The 22,485-nt window shown below is 32.0% G+C and overlaps 2 protein-coding genes and 1 long non-coding RNA gene across 3 annotated transcripts; all 3 read left to right on the forward strand.

Moving 5' to 3' along the window:
- The first annotated feature begins 2,123 nt into the window (after positions 1-2,123).
- Positions 2,124-4,265, forward strand: LOC106371531. The gene is made up of 3 exons (XR_001274559.3): positions 2,124-2,937; positions 3,196-3,540; positions 3,913-4,265. It is a non-coding gene; the product is annotated as an uncharacterized LOC106371531 (long non-coding RNA).
- Positions 4,266-8,524: 4,259 nt separating this feature from the next.
- Positions 8,525-9,357, forward strand: LOC106359448 (1,4-dihydroxy-2-naphthoyl-CoA thioesterase 1). Its single transcript, XM_013799153.3, has 2 exons — positions 8,525-8,779; positions 8,864-9,357. The coding sequence occupies exons 1-2, from the start codon at positions 8,645-8,647 to the stop codon at positions 9,203-9,205; spliced, it is 477 nt and encodes a 158-aa protein (XP_013654607.1). The 5' UTR covers positions 8,525-8,644; the 3' UTR covers positions 9,206-9,357.
- Positions 9,358-15,444: 6,087 nt separating this feature from the next.
- On the forward strand, positions 15,445-21,016 carry LOC106360408 (ABC transporter C family member 4). The gene is made up of 8 exons (XM_013799999.3): positions 15,445-17,926; positions 18,047-18,133; positions 18,210-18,875; positions 19,204-19,663; positions 19,743-19,957; positions 20,036-20,341; positions 20,415-20,478; positions 20,562-21,016. The coding sequence occupies exons 1-8, from the start codon at positions 15,509-15,511 to the stop codon at positions 20,900-20,902; spliced, it is 4,557 nt and encodes a 1,518-aa protein (XP_013655453.2). The 5' UTR covers positions 15,445-15,508; the 3' UTR covers positions 20,903-21,016.
- The last annotated feature ends 1,469 nt before the right edge of the window (positions 21,017-22,485 follow it).

The raw sequence follows: 22,485 nt of genomic DNA on the forward strand, positions 1-22,485 counted from the left end.
AAGGGATTCAAAGTGTGATAATCCCCTGACAATTATTTTACAAGTGGTTTTTAAATTTTGCTTATATTTCATCATCATATTCATTTTGAAAGAAAATAATGACATGGCTTAACGAAAGTTGCAATGTTTATTGTTTTTTTTTTTTTTGAAAGAACAATGTTTATTGGTGCAATTCTATTTGTTATTTCCCACCAGTACATTTTCCATTTATTTATTTTTACCGGTTTGTTCCAGCAAACGGACTCTATACCTTTATAGCAATTTCCACATGACAACTGAAAAAATCTGCTCGTTGATTCAAAATTTTATTATATAATATTATAGTCTTTGTATGTGAATATGATTACGTTCGTAGTTCGTTGATCACACATTTGGAGGTGCCCTCGACCTCGAGACACGGTGAATTCAATTATTTGATTGCAACTTACAAGTAGTTAATGATCTTTTGTTGTTGTTTATCCGCCTTATAAGTCACTATATATACACAAACTAATTAAATAAATCGAGCAAAACATATTGCCTGCATTGTAAGATTATGAATCCTTACGATTCGGATGGATGTTTATTCGTTATGTCTAACCAATGTTTTTTTTTCTTCTGATTAGTCAAAACTGAATATGCATTCTTTGAATGGAATTTAGACGGTTTGACGGCTGGGAGGTGACCTTAACTTATTTTTAACTTATTTTTTTCTTTCGTATTTGTGGCATTTCCAATGGAACACAAAAATTTCTTCTACATTTTACATTAAAATAGATTAACTCTATTATAGAATTAAATTTGCTTCAATGGTTCACTCTATAATATAGTTACTCTATAATAAAATGAAATATAGAGTAATGTTGCTAGTTGATAAAAAAAGAGTAATGTTATTTTTTACTCTATATTTAGAATAAAAAAGTAACATTACTTTATAAAAAAAGTGAACCATTAGGCAAATTCAACTCTATAATAGAGTTACTCTATTTTAGAATGAAATATAGAGTAAATTTTTGTATACCATTGCCCATTGGAGATAGTATTAGGATTTTGTTTTTATTGGCTTCCAACTACAATATAAACTTTAAACAATATTGGTATTGTAACATTTTAATAATATATAGAATTATTAACTTAACTTTTTTTAGTTTAGATTTTTTTTTTACAAAATTATTTGATTCTACTGTATTATATATTAATTAAACTTTAGAAATTTGAATTTCATCTCTTTTTATTAAATTATTTGATATATCATAATAGATATATATATATATATATATATATATATATATATATATATATATATATATATATATGTGTGTGTGTGTATCATAAATATAAAAATATGTTTGGATATGATTAAATAAAATAATATAAAATATTGAAGTGAACAATTAAAGATCAAATTTATTTTAAGGATTTTTTTAATAATTTATGTTTATATTAATTATCTATACAATAGTTACTAATTTATTATTTAATAGGAATATATATTTACTTGCTAAATTTATTATTTTGTTATTACTAGATTATATCATATTTTATCTTGATCTAATTTGAAATTACAAAACATAATTAATTTATCATATTATTAATTTATAAAGTAATAATTTATCACTTTTATTTTGTCTTATGAAATTCATAAAGAGGGTATCCAAGAAAAAAACATAAGAATTTTATTTTAAAGAGTTTTTAGTGTTATAGTGAAAATAAATGAAAATATGATTGACCAAAAGATCTAGAAAAAGAAAGGAGAAAACCATGTTTTCTTTTGTCTTGCTAAGAAATGCTTTAAGATTTAACACGCTGCTTAAGTGAGTTTGGAAGAGGGTTAAAGGAAGTAGTACATGGTTTTCCGACGAATGAAATAATTATAACTTTCTGTATTTGGACGGTGAATTTGGTTGGACGGACTGTTTTATTTAATCAGTAATATTAGAGACGTTTTTCCAAAAAGAAAAAGCCGAAAGATAGAAGAAACTAATTAGAAAATAAGAAGAAATATTTACTCCTAGAGACACTTTATGAGTTTCCAATTACACTTGGAGACACATTGCACTTGCCACACACATTTTGTGTATCTAAAGACACTAACACCCCTGAACTAGACTAAATTTCAGTTTCTCACTCTTCTTCTCTCCTAACTCGTTACGCAAACTCTTCTTTTTTTTCTCGAAAGAATAACAAATTCATCCTCTTTCTTAACTCAATTATATTTTCTCAAATGTTCAAACCTAATACACAGAGTTCAATAAAAAAAAATCAAAAGAGGATTGATTGGTGTGATGATAAGACCAGAGCTTGTAATGAAATCGATCATGGACGGGATCAGGATTCGCCGTGGCTGAGCTCGGGATCCGCCGTGGATGAGCTCGGGATCCACCGTGGATGAGCTCGGGATTCGCCGTGGCTGAGCTCGGGATCCGCCGTGGATGAGCTCGGGATCCACCGTGGATGAGCTCGGGATTCGCCGTGGCTGAGATCGGGATCCGCCGTGATGAGCTCGGGATTCGCCGTGATGAGCTCGGGATCCGCCGTGGATGAGCTCGGGGTCCGCCGTGGCTGAGCTCGGGATCCGCCGTGGCTGAACTCGGGATCCGCCGTGGATGAGCTCGGGATCCGCCGTGGCTGAGCTCAGGGTAGCTGCGGTAGAGTATCAGAGAGTGGAAAAGCTCGAGATTCAGCGACCGTTTCACCGCCTCGATAACCCGTAAAACTCACCGGACATTTCAAATCCACTGTGAGATAACCTCTTTCCAGATTTCGCTGGAACTAGTTAACTAGATCTGAGCGTCGGTGAGAGGTTCTTTGATCCGTTCGAGGAAACATGGCAAGGATGAGAAGTTTTATAGGTTTGATTAACAAAATACAGAGAGCTTGCCCTGTCCTCGGAGATCACGACGTGAAAGAATGTCCCTTTGGAAAGCTCTCCCAACCGTAGATGTCCTTGGTGGCCAGGTTTGATCTCTTTCCGTAAACAAATATACAGATTTTGAGCTTTTGTTGTTCTGATGAGGAGAATGTGTAACGTATGTAATTTGTATATAAAGATTGGATTTTGATGTTCTTATGGATGGTTTCTACCTTTCTGTTTCCAGAATCATTGAGTTATTGTAATGGTTTTATCATTGTAACTTCTTCGTAAGGGCTTTGATCTCTAAATACTTTGCTTATGTTATAACCAGAGTCTCTTTTGGTTTGTGTTTACATTTATAGCTTCAGGTATTTCCAACGGAACGTGCTCCACCATCACCCGTTACATGGACAAATGGATGGACTCTCACCAACGAGTGGGTACATGGCCTTATGTCCTCTTTTGAATAGTCTTCATGGAACCTCCCTCCTTCTCAGTTCCCTTCAGTGATGCCTGTCAACGTCTTCGACTCCCTCATCCTCACTGCTTCCAAAATCCTCCACCAAGAACGCATTATTGTCCATGTTGATGATCTGGACTCTGATTCCAAAGTTGTTGTGGTTGGTGACATTCATGGTCTCGAGTTCTGAAGCATGGAGGGTCTTGAGTTCTAGGAAGACCTTTGTACTTTGCTGCTCTTTCACCTGGTAATCATCTTAGATTATGGATATTGTATTAATTGCATCTTTTTCTGTCATGTTTGACTTCTTTTCACTGTTTTTCTAAATCTTTGTTTATGAGTGTGGAATCTACTTGCCTACTAGAATTGGTAATGAGTATGCATTGACAATCCACATTTGTTCATAGAGTTGGTAATATTGTTCCCAAGATCCTGTCCACAAAAAGAGCATCCACAAAAAAAGCATATTCATCTCAAGTCTCAAACCTTCCATAAACCATTTTCTAGGCAGTTGCAATCCAGTTCGGGTTACTCTTTTTGCTTTTATGTGAAGTAACAATGATGTTGTGTTCTTTGTCTTAAGATAGATTCAAAGTGTTGGGGTTTCTCATGGTTTCAGGAGGGTAACACTGCCATGGCTAATGGGACTTAAAAGAAGCTGTAAATCCATCAAGAGAAACCGCAAGTTACCAAGAGCTCATTCATATATAATCGTTGGACATGTTTGAATTTAAGCTTTGTTTTTCTTGTTGGACATGTTTGAAGTTATTAACCTTTTGGTCTGTTTAACTTTGTTTTTCATCACCCAACTTTTGTTTTTCTCAATGGACATGTACGTGGCTGTTTTTGGTTTGAACTTATTAACTTGTTCATCTTTGAGATTTGGACACATTAGTATCTATATCCATAGCCTTTTAATGTCACAATTTTTTTTATCTAAGTTGTTTAGTGTTAGTGACTCTGTCCACCACATCAAGTTTGGATTCTCTATCCACAAATTTAAAAATCTCTTTTTTTATCTATGGTCGTCCACATCCACAACATAACCAAAATATTTGATCAAAAAATAAAATAACAATTTCAAACTATTCCAAAAAAGTGTTAAAAAAGACTATTTCAAAACAAAAACAAAAAGTTCACGTGCTATCGAAACCGTAAGCCAACTTCTTTTTCATTTCAATAAGGGCATAACTGTCCACATTTTCTTTGGGCCCACCACAAAATGCCTTGCAAGTAGAAAGTGTCTTTATATGCAATAGAAACTCAAAATGTGTCTCATATGGTAATCAACTCAAATAAGAACGGATATTTGTTTGTTTGTTGAGTCTAGGACGAAGTGAAGGTTTGGTCGGTCCAAAAGTTAGGTGGTTTCTAGTTTCTACTACCATAACTGCGGCTATCGTCCCACGGAATCTTTCAATTCGATGCTCATTTTTATCAAAAAAAAAAAAAAATCCTCGACTTTCCACCTTTTCCTATTTTGCATCTCTACTACAAAATTTTGTAGAACGTAGGCTATGTTTTCCAAACGGTTAGTACACATAATAAATCTACAGTGAACTAATAACGACTATAAATTCATAAGATATCCGAATAGACTGGTTTGTGTTTGCTTTGTGTTTCATTTGACAGGTTTATTCACATATTAAAATGGTGTCAACTAATTAGAAACCACCACAGTTAAAAACTGTATGAGAGATTTTCTCTAATTGAAATAATTAAACCAATCAAACAATCAATTGAGTATCACTTACACAAAGCCGTATGCGAGCTTTTCCCTAATTGAAATAATTAAACCAATCAAACAATCAATTGAGTACACTTACACACTACCTTAAATAGCCAAACTGAGGTCTTCATTTACAATTTTTTTTTTACCATTTTAGCAACTGGAGTTTTAGCTAGTATTAGAGTCTTTTCAGGTCCATACATGTTTTGGAGCAATGTGGAGATTATGGATCATTTAAGAATTTAAAGATGAAAAATTTGTAGTTGTTCAAGTAGTTAGAGGTTGTTTAAATAGTTTTATCTTATTTCACATCTATTTCATATACAATAAGTTTTATAAATGCAACTTTCCTTTGCCATTACTTAGCTAAGAGTTCCGTATCTCGTTACACCGTTCACCAAAATATACTACGTTACTTACTAAAGAGAAGAGAAAACGAGTGATTTGTATTGAGTCTATTGACCGAAAAAAAGGAAAACGAGTAATTTGTCCCACTAACGGGCCTTAATTTACGGTAGCCCATTATTAGGCTCAACTCTCACTTTCGGTCTATTAAAAGACTAGCGAAGGATACGACACGTGCGCCTTGTCAATACCTCTAAACTCAACCAATTTTTGTTTGACATTTGGTCCGAAAGTGAGACCTAGTTTGCTTGGCATTTTGTCCGTTAAATTTGATTCGATCCGTTATTTATTTCGATTCGATCTGAAAATTTAATTATCCGTAAAGTTTGAGAGCAAAGCAAATACTAAAACTCAACATCCATTAAAAACGAAGCAAATCACAAATACTAAAATTTTAAAAATCGAATATCCGCTATGCTCCGACAGCTATATAAATACATATATGTATTGATTAAATGAGAGTTTTAAATGTGTGAGTTTATATAATTTTTATTTTAACATATGATTTAATAAATACTATTCACATTATTACTTATAAAAGTATTAAAATTAAAAAAAGAAAAAAAAATTATTATGATATCTATAACTTTTTCTTAAATTCGTCTTTCTTATAAATAATTTGAAGATTTATAAAAATATTGTTTCATTGTTTCTTTTATTTTTATTTTATATATCATATAAAGAATAAATTTATCTTGATTTTTTCTAGATTATATGTATTAACTAAAACGAAATGATATATTCTTAAGTATTCGTAAATATCTGCAAATATATACATATTTTCGAATATTTAGTTTTTCGGATATCCGTATTTTTCTGCAACAAAAAAAAACGAAAAATTTATATCCATAACATTCTAAACAAATCATAGATACCTCTAAAAACCTAGATATCTGATCCGTAACCAGTCATCTATACTATACTAAAAGAGAGATATAAACCCCTCTTAGAGTGTCCACATCAGCATATATAATCATCCAATCAGAGAGCCCGAAGTTGCCACGTCATCTCATTTATTTTTTCATAAAAAATGAAAAAAAATGCAAAGGACAGGATCGAACCCGGGTTAGTATGACATAAATATAGAGCATATACCGCTAAGCCATTGAAACTTTCTTGCACACATATACAAGAATCACTAAATATGTAATCACAAACTCTTATGTACATTTACAATAATATGGATTCAACTTTCAAGACTTCGATATTTTGTTTTGTAAAAAAAATAAGAAAGTGACTAAGCTAATATATTCTTTGAAAGTGTGAGAACATTGACAAATATGAAAAAGCATAGATTTTTTGTTTTCGTGAGAAAGTTAAGACTTTTGTAAAAGTACGTTTACATAAGCTTGCTTTCCCCGATTCTATATACACAAGATTCTATATACACAAATAAATATAATATAACAACATAAGCTTGCTTTCCCCGATTCATATGAAAACTTTTTAAGTTATCCACCAAAGCAAATTAATTAAATCAATCAAATTGTTAGAATACAACAAATTAATATATAATTTTATTTTAAATTAAATTATTTAAAAGTGTATTTTCATTAAAAATAAAATAATAAAAAAGTAAAACTGATTTGATGGTAATTTTTACGACATATATATATATATATATATTATGTGAAAGAAATATAAGTTTAATATGGAAAAAAATCTTAAATACAAAAAATCCTAAAATTAACAAAAAAAACTAATAAAAATTAAACTATGATATCAATTGAAAGCTTCTTAGACAATATTAATAAAATATTTAAACGATAATTAGACAAATTTAATTTTTTTTGCCAGCCAAAAGTGTATTATTAATTAGCATTAGTTATTTCAAGATGTTTAAGAAAGGATGGACTTAAATGATATATGAACTATGAATAGTAGTACTTTGTAAAGCTGACTTAGATAACACATCTGCACATCATTTCCAATCCTTTTTGATGCCTAAATTCAATTTCTTCAGAGCAGTTATTCCACAAAAAGATCGTATGAGATATTGTTTTGATATTCAGATTTGTTTCTTGAATGTTAAGAAGATTGATAACTGTAAAAATGTCTCCTTCGAATATTATATGTCTATAACCGAATCTCCAACATGAGACAACTTTGTTTAAAAAGTAAATAATTTTATTTTTCTTATATTATATAATAAATATATATTATTTACTGATAATAAAAATATAATTATTCATCTATCACAAATATCTATGCAAATATGTGAATCAAGTACTACAATCAAACAACATAATGATTTCCACAAAGAAAATTTAAAAAATATATTTATGTTATGTAGTCTTATTTTATATTCTTTAAATAATGTAATACAATATTATACATTATTTTTTTAGAATTGAGAAATACATATATATCAGTTAGACAAATTAAGCAATAATTAGACAATTTTGACTCTTTTTTTGCCAGCCAAAAGTTTATTATTAATTAGCATCAGTTATTTCAAGATGTTTAAGAAAATATGGACAAAAAATAGGATGGACATAAATGATATATGAATTATGAATAGTACTTTGTAAAACTGACTTAGATAACACATATGCACATCCATTTTCAGTCCTTTTTGATGCCTAAATTCAATTTCTTCAGAGCAGTTATTCCACAAAGAGATCGTATGAGATATTGTTTTGATATTCAGATTTGTTTCTTGACTGTTAAGAAGATTGATAACTGTAAAATATCTCATTTGAATATGATATGTCTATAACCGAGTCCCTACATCAGACAAGTTTGTTTTAAAAGAATATAATTTTATTTTTCTTATATTATATAATAAATATATATTATTTACTGATAATAAAAATATAGTTATTCATCTATCACAAATAACTATGCAAATATGTGAATCAAGTACAACAATCAAACAACATAATGATTTCCACAAAGAAAATTTAAAAAATATATTTATGTTATGTAATCTTATTTTATATTCTTTAAATAATGTAATACAGTATTATACATTATATTTTTTTTAGAATTGAGAAATACATATAATATCTTATCCGCGCGTAGCACGGTTAAAAAATCTAGTAACTCATAACTGTAACTAACATATTCACCAAAATAAGTACAATATTCGTTTGACGTCATTTCCAACAAAGCAAATTCAATTCATTTCGCACTTCTTTTCTAAACCTCTCTTTTATCATCATCTTACAACTTCACCTACCTAACCTTCTCTTTCTCTCGCTTCCTCTGAAAGCAGATGACACAAATGGTTTCTGCATCGTCCAAGACGAAAGCTTTAGACCCCCCTCTTCACGCCTTAGGTTTCGAGATCGATGAACTATCTCCCACCCGTGTCACTGGTCGTCTTACCGTTTCTCTAATCTGCTGCCAGGTTCCTTTCTCCCTCTTCTTCTTGAATTTTGATCATTGAATCTTTTTGTCCACAACTTCTGAGAAATTTCAATATCTTTAAAAGCCTTTCAAGGTGTTAAACGGTGGTGTGTCTGCTTTGATCGCCGAGTCTTTAGCAAGTATGGGAGCTCACATGGCTTCCGGTTTCAAAAGGGTCGCTGGAATTCAACTCTCCATAAACCACGTAAAGAGTGCCGATCTGGGAGACCTTGTCTTCGCCCAAGCATCCCCTGTAAGCACAGGCAAAACCATTCAGGTCTGGGAAGTCAAGCTTTGGAAGTCAACACAGAGAACTGAGAAGAAAATATTAATATCTTCCTCCAGAGTCACACTTCTATGCAACCTTCCTGTCCCAGATCACGCCAAAGATGCATCAGACCTGCTAAAATTGATCTCCAGATTGTAGATTTCAAAGCCTTCTTTTTCTTTCTGTCTATATATATGATTGTGTTTATCTTGCTACTGGCTTCTTATTGTCACTTGTATGTATCATCATCTAAACATCTACTCCTTTTGGGTGATAATAAGCTAAAAGTGGCAAAACATAGTTAACTGTAATTGTCCCTGATATGGAAAATCTACTGGAATATCAAGTAGTTAGAAATCCCCATTTTTTGTTAGGACAGCTTGTGTATGTACTCTGTACACATAGAATGTACAGAGTGTATGTACCTGCAACATCACTTCGGACCGTAACAAGTTTTTTTTTGATCTAAAGATTGTAACAAGTGGAAGATATAATGTACACAGAATTGACCTTTTACATTTGTTCTCTATATATATGTAATAAATAATTATTTAAATAAAAAATAATAATAATAATAAAAAAAATAATTTTTTTATGTTTTCAAATTACATTTTTTCTAATTCGAACATTTTTAAAATCTTTTTTTTTTATTTTTTTTTTCAATATTTCTTTTTGAAAATCGAAAATTATGTTTGAAACAATTTTTTATTTCTTTATATTTTTATTATTTATATATATATATATATATTTATTAAAATCTTAAATTTTGCATTTCAAAAATCCTATCCACCATTCAACTCTAAACCTTAAGTTTAGATTAGTTAATCCTATTAACTATTTCCCAATTAACTATTTGAAATGTTAAATGTTGAATATTATGAGGAATGAAAACAATTTTTTGGTATGGATGTTAAGAGAAAACAATATATTAATGACATAGACCAATTAATTGACATCAAAGTTTAAAGTTCATAACATTTTTAATCATTTGAATCCAAAATATAATTAATCACTTGTTATATAAAACAAGGAGAAATTACATGTTTACCATTTTCATGGTACCATTTTTTATTTTTACCACCACTAATGAGACATTTTCAAAAATATATTTTTCATTAAGTGGCAAAAGACTCTTATGCCCTTGTTATTTATATATATAATAAATCATTATTTAAATAAAAAAAAGTAAAATAAAATAAAATAAAAGAAAAAAAAATAAACATTTTTTTTATGTTTTCGAATTATACTTTTTCAAATTCGAACTTTTTTATAAAAAAAAAATTGTGAATATTTTTTTTTCGAATTTTTTTTTTATTTTTTTTTCAAATTTGTTTTTGAAAAACGAAAATAATGTTTGAAACTATTTTTAAAATTTTTTTATATATTTTTTTAAGTATTTATATATTTATTAGAATCATAAATTTCACATTCCAAAAACTCTACCCCGCCCCTCAACACTAAACCCTAAGTCTAGATTAGTTAACCCTAAGGGTATAATTGTATTTTACTCTTTATTAAAATTGAGGGTAAAAATGGTTAGTGTAAATATGAAAAGTGGTACTATAAATGTGGTATTTGTGTCAATTTCCCATAAAACAATTAGGTTGATATGCAATGTCATATAGTAAAACGAAAACACAAACTATATTTATTTTATTTATTTTAATCAGTGACAAAAAAACTATATTCCTTTTATTCAAATATAATTAAAAACTAGTTGATGTCCCGCACCTTATGCAGATTAATATATCTATACATATAACAATTTTTAATTATAATTTTTTTAATAAAATAATGATAATTAAAGTAGATACAAATTTTAAATTATTATAAATTATAAAATTTCAATATTGATAAGGGTAATCAATTTATTAAATTGTATTATTTTGTTTTATATTTTTATTTATGTGATGTAGATTTTGGATCAAAATCTTTTTTATAGTAATAATTAAATTAGAAAATTTTGTATATGAAATTAACACATATTGTATTTGGACTGAAAATAAATCATGTGGTACTATAAGGATTATCAAAAATCACAAATATAAAACATTAACAAATAACAATAGTTTAGAAGTGTTCAATCTGGTAAAACTAAACCATTCAAAACCGAACCAAACCGAAATAGAGAAAATAGTCTAGATTTGGAAGTACCGAGGATGTTATGTTTAGAAAACATCAGTATATGAATATGGTTCAATATATTAATGTATCAAACCGAATAAACAAAAGAAACTGATTAATTCAGATATATTTGTATACTTATATATAAATTTTATAATAATACGTATTTGATCAATATTTTCAGTAAAAATCAGAGAAATTGGCTATAATATTAGTCATTAAAATTACAAAAATGAGAGAAAAGTAATGATGATATTATCGGTAGATATTGTTAATATCTAATTATTAATTCCTAAATATCATGATAATTATATATTAAAATATATATATTTTAAAAAAAAAATTAGTATATATATTGGTAAAATATGTTATTGTTTATTAATTATTTTAAATATCATGATAAATATATAGATATCAAAATAAATAAATTAAATAATAATATTAATTAAACTAATAATTTATCATATAACTATGGAAAAGATGAAAATAAGCAAATTGACTAAATAAACTGATTAATTAAGATATATTAGTATACATATATATATAAATTTTATAATAATATGTATTTGATTAATATTTTCAGTAAAAATCAGAGAAATTAGCTATTAGCTAAAATATTAGTCATTAATATTATAAATGAAAGAAAAGTAAAGATGATATTATCGGTATATATTATTAATATCTATTTATTAGTTAGATGTCCTAAATTTCATCTTTATTATATATTAAAATATATTTTTTAAAAATATTGGTATATATATCGATAAAATAGGTTCATGTTTATCATGATTTTAAATATCATGATAAATATATAGATATAAAAAAATATTAATTAAACTAATGATTTATTCTAAAATCATGGAAAATATGACAAGTATGCAAATTAACTAAAATTATGGAGAAGATGACAAATAATCCAAATCATTTCATAAACAATAGTATAGATAGATTTCACAAATTTGAAAATTCGTAACAAAAGCTCTGAAATCAAATATTTTGATAATGGGTTTATAATTATTTTTCACGTAATTTTGCATGTTCCATCTAGTCATCTACCATTTAAATGTGTAATCATGTTGGAGCTGTTGGAGTCAGAAGAAAGTGTATTAATGTCTCCATGATATATGGGTGACAAGTCCAATAATTGCACAAAAAGTATCGACTTTTCCGCATCGAGTTAAAGTCAATAAAAACTAACGGGACCCTTGTTATCTTTAGTCTACTCGGGGCTCTAAAAAGGAAGACGAGTCTCACACGACCCTTTCCACTCTTGTTTGTTTTTACTTTTAAATACTAGTCTCTGTTGATCTTGTCAATAAAATGAGAAACTTTTCTTAAAGGGACGACTGACTTGTTACAGAAACGTTTGTGCTTTTCTTAAACTAGAATTTTTTGTCAACTAAAATCAGAAGATTCATGTAAAATAGTATACAAAGATATCTCATTCCAATTAATTTGTCTTCTCTTATCAGAAGATACCTTATAATAATATACACAAGAGATCCGAATCCGAATTTCTCATTCCAACGAATTTGTCTTATCTTTGAATTCCAACATATAAACAAAACATTAGCCAACGAATAGTTTGGGTCAAGGTTGTTGGTACATCATCGAAATATCTATATTATTAAAACATAAATATTGTATTAGACCTAACATTTATTTTATAAGTTTTTAAATTAAATACATCTTCCTACTTTTAGTTAAACCTACATTAAATCACTAATACTTTTTTCTTTATACTACTATCAATGTTTCCAAACAATATAATCATTTCTTTATATTACTATCTATTTTCCCAAACAACACTATAATTAATCTTATGTCCAAACAATATAAAATATTGGAACTTATCTTTTTAATAACCAAATATTTAAATAAATTAAATAATTAAAAAAAATATTCAAAATTTTTATAAAAAACGAAAATAAATAAAACTTACTTTTACAGGTTTAAATACTACAAAAACATTTCAATCAATGATAAATCAATTAAATTAAAATATTATTTTATTTATATTTACTACATAATGGTTCTATCATTTATTTAAGTAAGATAACAATTCAATAATAGCCATTACATAAAAAATAAATATGTAAATATTATACAGTGTACAATAACTATAATAACAAAAATAATTATGAAAAAATGTTCAAAATATATGTTATCTAAAGAAAAATGCTTAATACTAATTGTTAACAAAAAATTTAAAGCGATTATAATATAAATGATTAACAAGAAAAATTACACAAAATAATTATAATAAAATTAATTAAGTTATATAAAATGGAGTAATATGATCAAGACATTTATAGTTGTTAATTATATCTATTTTTTTCTCTATCAAAATTTTATAGAAATGTCATAATTTAATAAAATTGTAAAACAATAAACTTTAAAATTTGGATTAAAAGGTGACAAATTATGAAACTATAGCAATTTAAATCAAATTGGATATGTTAACATATCGGGCATCCATCGGTTCAATTGGTTAGTCTCAGATATAGTGATTTTTATAAATATGGATATTTTTAAAACCTAAATTGAATTATCGAATCACCGGATTAACCGATTTGACCGTGGATTCGGATCAAATTTAAAAGCATTGATTTAAATGCAAAAAAAATTCAAATAAACAAAATTCTTACAAATTAACAAAGTATTTATTAATTATTAGTGAAAATTTTCATCATAGAATAATCCGTGCTTGCAAAGCGCGGATCATGATCTAGTTAATTGATTAAAACATCTGAGCTTACATATTTTTAATTATTTATTTTCCAATAAGTCCTGGTCCATCTGATCCTTACCCTATATACCTATTTTCCTATTTTGTTTTTATACTATATACCCTTTTTCAACAATACTATATACCTTTTAAACTTTGAAACTTTCGAAAAAAAAACTTTGAAAGTATAAAATATTTTTCAAAGAAATCAATTAATTAAATTAGCATAGTGGGAAGCATTCTAACAATTTATTTTTATTATTTTGTCAACATCATAATAATAGGAATCAAATAATTAAAGTTGCGACTTTATATATCCAGCGATTGTAAAGTGGAGTGGCAAATTTTTCTGTTCAATTACTTTTTTTGACATCTTCTGTTCAATTACTTTAGTTTAACTCAATCAAGAAAAAGTAGTTTTTATCTCATTTACTCCAAATAGAGTAAAAGGATAATAATATATTTTACTCTCATTCTCATTCTCAATTTTCTCTTTTATTGGGTTTCAACATTTTCCTTAAATTTCTATTCCATTAGTTATCAATCAAAGCTTATTGATGGATTAAAAATATATATAAAAAATAAATTAGTCTATATAAAAAATTAATAATAATTTATCCGTTTTAGGTTGTTTGGACTTAGGATTGGGTAAAAATACCTAAACCAAAATAAATCCAACCCAAAAGATTATATCAAATCTGAAGGGAAATTAATAAAATATTTAAATGGATTCAAAACTTTTTTTGTTTTAAAAATAATCTGAATCCCAACCAAACCAAATATTTTAGATATTCAAAATATCTGAATCGTGCTCTCAAACTTAAATATTTAATTTTTTTAAGATTTAATATTCAAAAAATATTCAAAATACTCAAAAATACTTGAGTTATACAAAATTCTTGAAAATTGCCAAGAGTAAATATTAAAAATATCCAAAATACTCAAAACACCATAAACATCATAAATACCTACGATTGTTCATCCAAATATCTAAATGGAACCAATTTCATATTATTTTTAGATATTTAGCATACATTATTCAAATTTATGTACTGTATATATTATTTTTATTTTTAATTTATAAGGTATATTAGAAATTTTAATATATTTCCATAACTTAAATGAATATCTGCCCAGACCGAACCTGCAAAGAACCAAAAAGTCCTAACCAAAATTTATAAATATTGGATTTAAATTTTTATTTCGAAAATTTTGAAATCCGAATAAATCCGAAGTGAACTCGTACATGTACCAGAATGCCGACCCAAATTAGGCTGGATATTAATAAAATTTATATATTTTCTAAAAAGTATATATTCTTTATATCATTGTGTTTGAAAACTCAACACAAAAAAATTGTAGAACGGCTACGACGCTAAAGCAACCGCAGCCACGGATGTTGAAAACCAAACCCGAAACGTATTCACTTGAAAACAAAAATACGTCATCACAAAAACCAAAATACATTTATTGCCCGTCAAGAAAAAATAGAAAAGAAGTATTTATTGCATTATAATATAGTATATGTTGTTGTCATAAATGAGTATATAATAAACACGTGAAGACCAGAAGTTGTCTGAATCGAATCTCTCTATTGTTTATCTGGGAAGATGTGGTGGTTTTCTTCTTCTCCTTCTATGTGGCTCACCGAGCTCTCATGTTCTTCGTCAGCTGTCATAGAATCCACATCTTCTCTTCCGGTAGCAATCCAATGGCTGAGATTTGTTTTCCTCTCTCCATGCCCTCAACGTGTTCTCTTCTCCGCCGTTGATCTTCTATTCATCGTCCTCCTCCTCTTCTTCGCTCTTCACAAACTCTTTCGCCCTTCTTCTTCCACTGTCAACCGTAACGCCGACGTTACGAAACCACTTCTCGAAAACCGTGGAAGAATCCAAACGAGAACAACCGCATGGTTCAAAACGACTGTCGTAGCCGCCGTTCTATCGTCGTTTTGCTCCGTCGTGGTTTGTGTTTTGGCGTTTACGGGGAAGAGACGGACTCATAGACCATGGAACGTCATAGACCCGATGTTCTGGCTAATCCACGCCGTCACAAACGCCGTCATCGCGGTTCTCGTCCTCCACGAGAAGAGACTCTCAGCGCTGAGTCACCCCTTATCGCTAAGAATCTACTGGCTCTCAAGCTTCGTCGTCACAACACTCTTCGCCGTCTCCGGGATACTCCGTTTCCTCTCCGCCGGTTCCGACGTAGAAGACGTGGCCTCGTTCTTATCCTTCCCCTTAACAGTCTTTCTCCTCATCGTTTCCGTTAGAGGAACCAACGGCGTCATTATCACAACGGAAGAGAGAAACGGTATAAAACCAGACGACGTCGTTTTGGAAAAATCTGTCAACGTCTCTCTTTACGCATCCGCTTCGGCTTTCTCCAAGATGTTTTGGTTATGGATGAATCCTTTACTCAGCAAAGGCTACAAGTCACCGTTGACGCTAGAACAAGTCCCCACGCTTGCTCCAGAACACAAAGCGGAGAGGCTCGCGCTCGTCTTCGAATCCAACTGGCCGAAACCCTCTGAAAACTCTAACCACCCTGTCCGCACGACACTAATAAGATGTTTCTGGAAAGAGATCCTTTTCACCGCGATATTAGCGATCGTGCGTCTCTGCGTCATGTACGTAGGTCCAGTCCTCATCCAGAGCTTCGTCGACTTCACATCAGGCAAGAGATCCTCGCCTTTGCAAGGGTACTACCTAGTCCTCGTCCTCCTAGTCGCCAAGTTCGTCGAGGTCTTGACGACGCATCAGTTTAACTTCAACTCGCAGAAGCTAGGGATGCTTATTAGATCAACTCTCATCACCGCATTGTACAAGAAAGGCTTAAAGCTCACCAGCTCCGCGCGTCAGAACCACGGCGTAGGTCAAATAGTGAACTACATGGCTGTCGATGCGCAACAGCTCTCTGACATGATGCTTCAGCTCCACGCTATCTGGCTTATGCCGTTACAAGTGACTCTCGCGTTAGTGCTTCTCTACGGAAGCCTAGGCGCGTCGGTTGTAACGGCCGTCGTCGGCCTCACTGGTGTGTTTGTGTTTATCCTCCTTGGTACTAAGAGAAACAATAGATACCAGTTTAGCTTGATGGGGAACAGAGATTCTCGTATGAAAGCTACCAACGAGATGCTTAACTACATGCGAGTGATCAAGTTCCAGGCCTGGGAGAATCATTTCAACAAAAGGATCCTCAACTTCAGGGACATGGAGTTTGGTTGGCTCTCTAAGTTTCTCTACTCTATCTCCGGAAACATCATTGTCCTCTGGAGCACGCCCGTGCTTATATCCGCTCTCACGTTCGCCACCGCGCTTTTCTTGGGAGTCAAGCTTGATGCTGGGACAGTGTTCACCACCACCACCATATTCAAGATCTTGCAAGAACCCATCAGGACGTTTCCTCAGTCTATGATATCTCTCTCGCAGGCGATGATCTCTCTGGGGAGACTTGACTCCTACATGATGAGCAAAGAGCTGTCTAATGAGGCCGTGGAGAGATCCATTGGTTGTGATGGTCGTGTCGCCGTGGAGGTTAGAGATGGAAGCTTTAGTTGGGATGATGAGGATAATGTACCCGCGCTTAAGGACATCAACTTTAAGGTTAATAAAGGGGAGCTCACGGCGATAGTTGGAACCGTTGGTTCAGGAAAATCTTCTCTGTTAGCTTCGGTTCTTGGCGAAATGCACAGAATCACGGGGCAGGTGAGGGTGTGTGGGAGCACAGGTTATGTAGCGCAGACGTCGTGGATACAAAACGGAACGGTTCAAGACAACATCTTGTTTGGTCTTCCCATGGTTAGAGAGAAGTACAACGAGGTGCTTAACGTCTGTTGTCTGGAGAAAGATCTGCAGATGATGGAGTTTGGGGACCAAACTGAGATTGGAGAACGGGGGATCAACCTCAGCGGAGGGCAGAAGCAGCGTATACAGCTCGCACGCGCGGTTTATCAGGATTGCGATGTGTACTTTCTTGATGATGTTTTTAGCGCTGTGGATGCTCATACCGGTTCAGACATATTCAAGGTAAGAAGGAACACATAAGAATCTTGATGTAACTTCAAAATGCAACACAATTTGATTTTTTGTTATTTTTTTTGGTAATCATGTTAAAATTGATTCTTGTTATTGTGGTGTTTCTTGTAGAAATGTGTAAGAGGAGCTCTGAAAGGAAAGACCGTCTTGCTAGTAACACATCAAGTGGACTTCTTACACAACGTTGATTGCATTTTGGTAATATTCAAGCAATATTTTATTATAATTAAAACGAGAGATATGAACTTGTTGTACTTACGACATGGAGTTTCAGGTGATGCGAGAAGGGAAGATTGTAGAATCAGGAAGATACGACGAACTAGTCAGCTCCGGTTTGGATTTTGGGGAGCTTGTGGCCGCACACGAGACATCAATGGAGCTAGTTGAAGCCGGTGCAGAGTCTTCATCAGCAGCAGCAACAATCATTACATCACCCCGTCCAAGCTCACATCCGAGCTCACCAAGAACTTCCATGGATTCTCCTCACTTAAGTGATCTAAACGACGAACACGTCAAGTCGTTTCTCGGCTCTCAGACAGTAGAAGACGGCTCAAAACTCATTCAAGAAGAGCAAAGGGAGACCGGGCAGGTTAGCCTGCGAGTTTACAAACAGTATTGCACCGAGGCATATGGCTGGTGGGGCATTGTCTTTGTGGTGTTCTTCTCTCTAACGTGGCAGGGCTCACTGATGGCTAGCGATTACTGGCTCGCATACGAAACGTCTGCCAAGAATGCTGTTTCGTTTGACGCCTCTGTTTTCATTCGTGTATACGTCATTATTGCACTTGTTTCCATCGTTTTGGTGAGCTTGCGATCATATTACGTCACCCACTTGGGACTCAAGACCGCTCAGATCTTCTTCCGACAGATTCTTAACAGTATCTTACATGCTCCCATGTCGTTCTTCGACACCACACCATCCGGAAGAATTCTCAGTCGGGTAAGAAAACTTTCACCTTCTCAGCCTATGTACATATAAGTGATAGGGGTGGTCATTTCGGTTTAAATTCAGGATTGGTTTGGTTTGTTTGGATCAAATAAAATTTTAACCGAAACTGAAGAAGTTAGTTTGGTTTGTATTCGGTTCGGTTTAGTTTGTGTTTATTCAGTCGAATTGGTTTTAAGTATTTTTTCTAATTCGGTTACAAAAACATAATTTATATTACATAAAATAAATCATCATTTGACACAAAATTATTTGATTTCTTCATATTAGCAAACTAAGATTTGATGTTAAACGGTTTGTCTCTTTTGATTCTTCTATGCAGGCATCGACTGATCAGACCAACGTCGATATCTTCATCCCATTCATGCTTGGACTTGTGGCATCAATGTACACAACTCTTCTGAGCATTTTCATAGTTACTTGCCAATATGCTTGGCCAACGATATTCTTTGTGATTCCTCTTGGATGGCTCAACATCTGGTACCGGAACTATTACCTCACATCTTCCCGTGAACTGACGCGCCTGGACTCGATCACTAAGGCTCCAGTCATCCACCATTTCTCGGAAAGTATAGCCGGAGTGATGACAATCAGATCATTCAGGAAACATGAGTTGTTTAGGCAAGAGAATGTGAAGCGTGTCAACGCTAATCTTAGGATGGACTTCCACAACAATGGTTCTAACGAATGGCTCGGGTTTCGGCTAGAGCTTATTGGGAGCTGGGTGCTCTGCATCTCGGCTTTGTTTATGGTAATGTTACCAAGCAACGTGATCAAACCAGGTACTGATCACTAAACCGCCTTATAAGTAGTTGATACCAAATGATATCACTCATGAAATATTCTTGTGGTCTGATGCAGAAAATGTCGGCTTGTCTCTTTCGTATGGATTGTCTCTGAACTCGGTTCTGTTTTGGGCAATATACATGAGCTGTTTCGTCGAAAACAAGATGGTTTCCGTTGAAAGGATCAAACAGTTCACTGATATTCCAGCTGAAGCCGAGTGGGAGAACAAAGAAAACCTCCCACCTTCGAACTGGCCCTTCCATGGCAATGTACATCTCGAAGACCTCAAGGTAAGTTAACATCAAACCAACCTTTACTCCTCAAAATTTTCAAGAAGGATCTCTTTTTAACTTTTTCTTAAACAACAGGTGCGGTACAGACCAAACACTCCACTTGTGCTGAAAGGAATCACTCTGGACATCAAAGGAGGAGAGAAAGTCGGTGTAGTTGGACGGACAGGAAGCGGGAAATCGACGTTGATCCAAGTGTTGTTCAGGCTTGTAGAACCATCAGGAGGAAGGATAGTCATCGATGGGATTGATATATGCACTCTAGGGCTGCATGATCTAAGATCAAGATTCGGAATCATTCCACAAGAACCAGTCCTCTTTGAAGGAACCGTGAGGAGCAACATCGACCCAACAGATCAATACTCTGACGAAGAAATATGGAAGGTGATAATGATAAAAACATATGATGTAGTTACAATAAAAATCATATACAATAATCTTTTTTTTTTGGTTCCAGAGCCTAGAACGATGCCAACTCAAGGATGTTGTTGCTACAAAGCCTGAGAAGCTAGATTCTTTGGGTGAGTACTTAAAATATATATACATTTTCATAAGATATATAATAAGAATCTTGAATGAACATATGTATACTTGATTGTTACAGTGGTTGATAGTGGCGAGAACTGGAGCGTAGGACAAAGACAGCTTCTGTGTTTAGGCAGGGTTATGTTGAAACGAAGCAGACTTCTATTCCTAGACGAAGCAACTGCATCCGTAGATTCACAAACAGATGCCGTGATTCAGAAGATTATCAGAGAAGACTTTGAGTCGTGTACTATAATCAGCATAGCTCACAGGATTCCAACGGTCATGGACTGTGATCGAGTCCTGGTCATAGACGCAGGTAAAGCAAAAGAGTTTGATAGCCCGGCTCGTTTGCTTGAGAAGCAGTCACTATTTGCGGCGCTGGTGCAAGAATACGCTCTCAGATCTGCTGGAATATGAAAATTTAAAGGATTGCCTGAATATTTTAAGCTCTTTTTTTTTTAAACTGACAGAGAAAATGTCGAGATTGTTTATTGTGTAACTGAATTAAACGATTAAAATAAATTTCGAATAGTCAAATGTCTTTTTTACTAACGACATCGTCTAAGAGGTGCTATAACCTCTAAGATTTTATCCATCCCGTCTTCAAGTGATTTCAGAGACAAAACATCCTATCCGAGGCCTCATCACAAGAAAACCAACAAGCGCCTAGATGCCCTAGCCGCCGCTTGAGCACTACCTGCTACAGATGATCAAGAACCTAAAATCGCAAGGAGACGACTCTTCCATACGAACATCAATCCAACATGCCAAAGAGCCACAACAACTCAGGTTAACCATGCAGCATCTTATAATTTCTGTTACTTGTTAGGATGAAATAATACATTTCTATTTGTGATATTACAGAAATATGAAGTAAAACAATAAATCTTTATAAAGGACAAAAACCATACAGTTTTCTAATATCAAATAATTAGGATTTTTAAGTTATACTAAGTTGTAAGTAGTGTTTAGGATAATTAGTTTGGAAATTCAATCTTCCTGCTTAATGTAAGGATGTCGGTTTTCTTCTCCTGTTTACATGGATTCTGGCCTTCGGGTCATACTTTCCTCCTGCTTACGAAATAATAATGCATGATTATTTTCTTCTCTTTGATTTCCAAACCGATAAGTTATTCTCATACCGTATTGATCAATAAAACAATATCTTTGATTTACTCTTCTTGCTTTATTTATTTAGTTCATATTTTTTTGTAGTATCATGAGTAACCATATCTTTGATCTTATAAAAACAATGTTAAACCTTATTCATCATTTATGAAATTATTAAAATAATTATAAAACTTAATAAATCGGTTATAAGATTGATAAAGTAATGTTTAGTGATTTATATATTATTTCTAAAGGTGTGTCAATCAATTATAAGAGTTCTAAATAATGCATAAGCGATAATATTGATTTTAAAACATTAAATGATTTTTATTAATCAAATTCCTCAACTAAAGATGGATTATAAAACCAACCATTAATTCTGTTAGCATAAATCATCCTTTGTCACAATATTTTAAACGGAGGGTAACAGCCGCAAACAGAATTAAAATTGAAGATTTCTTTCGTCGAATTTTTAATTGAGAGGTTATTCTACTATTCATCTTTAGTTGAGGTTTTTTTTATAATCATATATTGATATTCAACTTTATCAAAAGAGGAACACTAGTATTTGCAACTTCAAATAAAACAAAACCCATAAATTTATTAAATTCCTAAATCAAAGCAAAGAAGAAACGACAAACCAGATTTATTGCGTTGTAGGCGAATTAGCTGATCACTTTGTTTTCACGGTTATTACCACAGTTTCAAGCGGTATTACCATACTTTCTTCAATAGAAGATGTATTAGGCGTATTCAGCTCTAAGTTCTATGGAAATAGGCAGAAGATATACTAATTTGGAATAGAAATTATGATCTATGTTTCAGGGCATGAGAAAAAGAGAGATTTATAAGAAGAGTGAAGAGATACATTGAGAGATGATTTTCTGACG

This window comes from Brassica napus, chromosome A6, assembly GCF_020379485.1.
Source record: "Brassica napus cultivar Da-Ae chromosome A6, Da-Ae, whole genome shotgun sequence".
In the NCBI taxonomy this organism is placed as follows: Eukaryota; Viridiplantae; Streptophyta; class Magnoliopsida; order Brassicales; family Brassicaceae; genus Brassica; species Brassica napus.

Coding starts and splice junctions, on each gene's coding strand:
- LOC106359448 (XM_013799153.3), top strand. CDS start 8,645: ATGACACAAATGGTTTCTGCATCGTCCAAGACGAAAGCTTTAGACCCC. Junction 8,780..8,863: donor TTTCTCTAATCTGCTGCCAG/GTTCCTTTCTCC, acceptor TATCTTTAAAAG/CCTTTCAAGGTGTTAAACGG.
- LOC106360408 (XM_013799999.3), top strand. CDS start 15,509: ATGTGGTGGTTTTCTTCTTCTCCTTCTATGTGGCTCACCGAGCTCTCA. Junction 17,927..18,046: donor CCGGTTCAGACATATTCAAG/GTAAGAAGGAAC, acceptor TGTTTCTTGTAG/AAATGTGTAAGAGGAGCTCT. Junction 18,876..19,203: donor CCGGAAGAATTCTCAGTCGG/GTAAGAAAACTT, acceptor TCTTCTATGCAG/GCATCGACTGATCAGACCAA.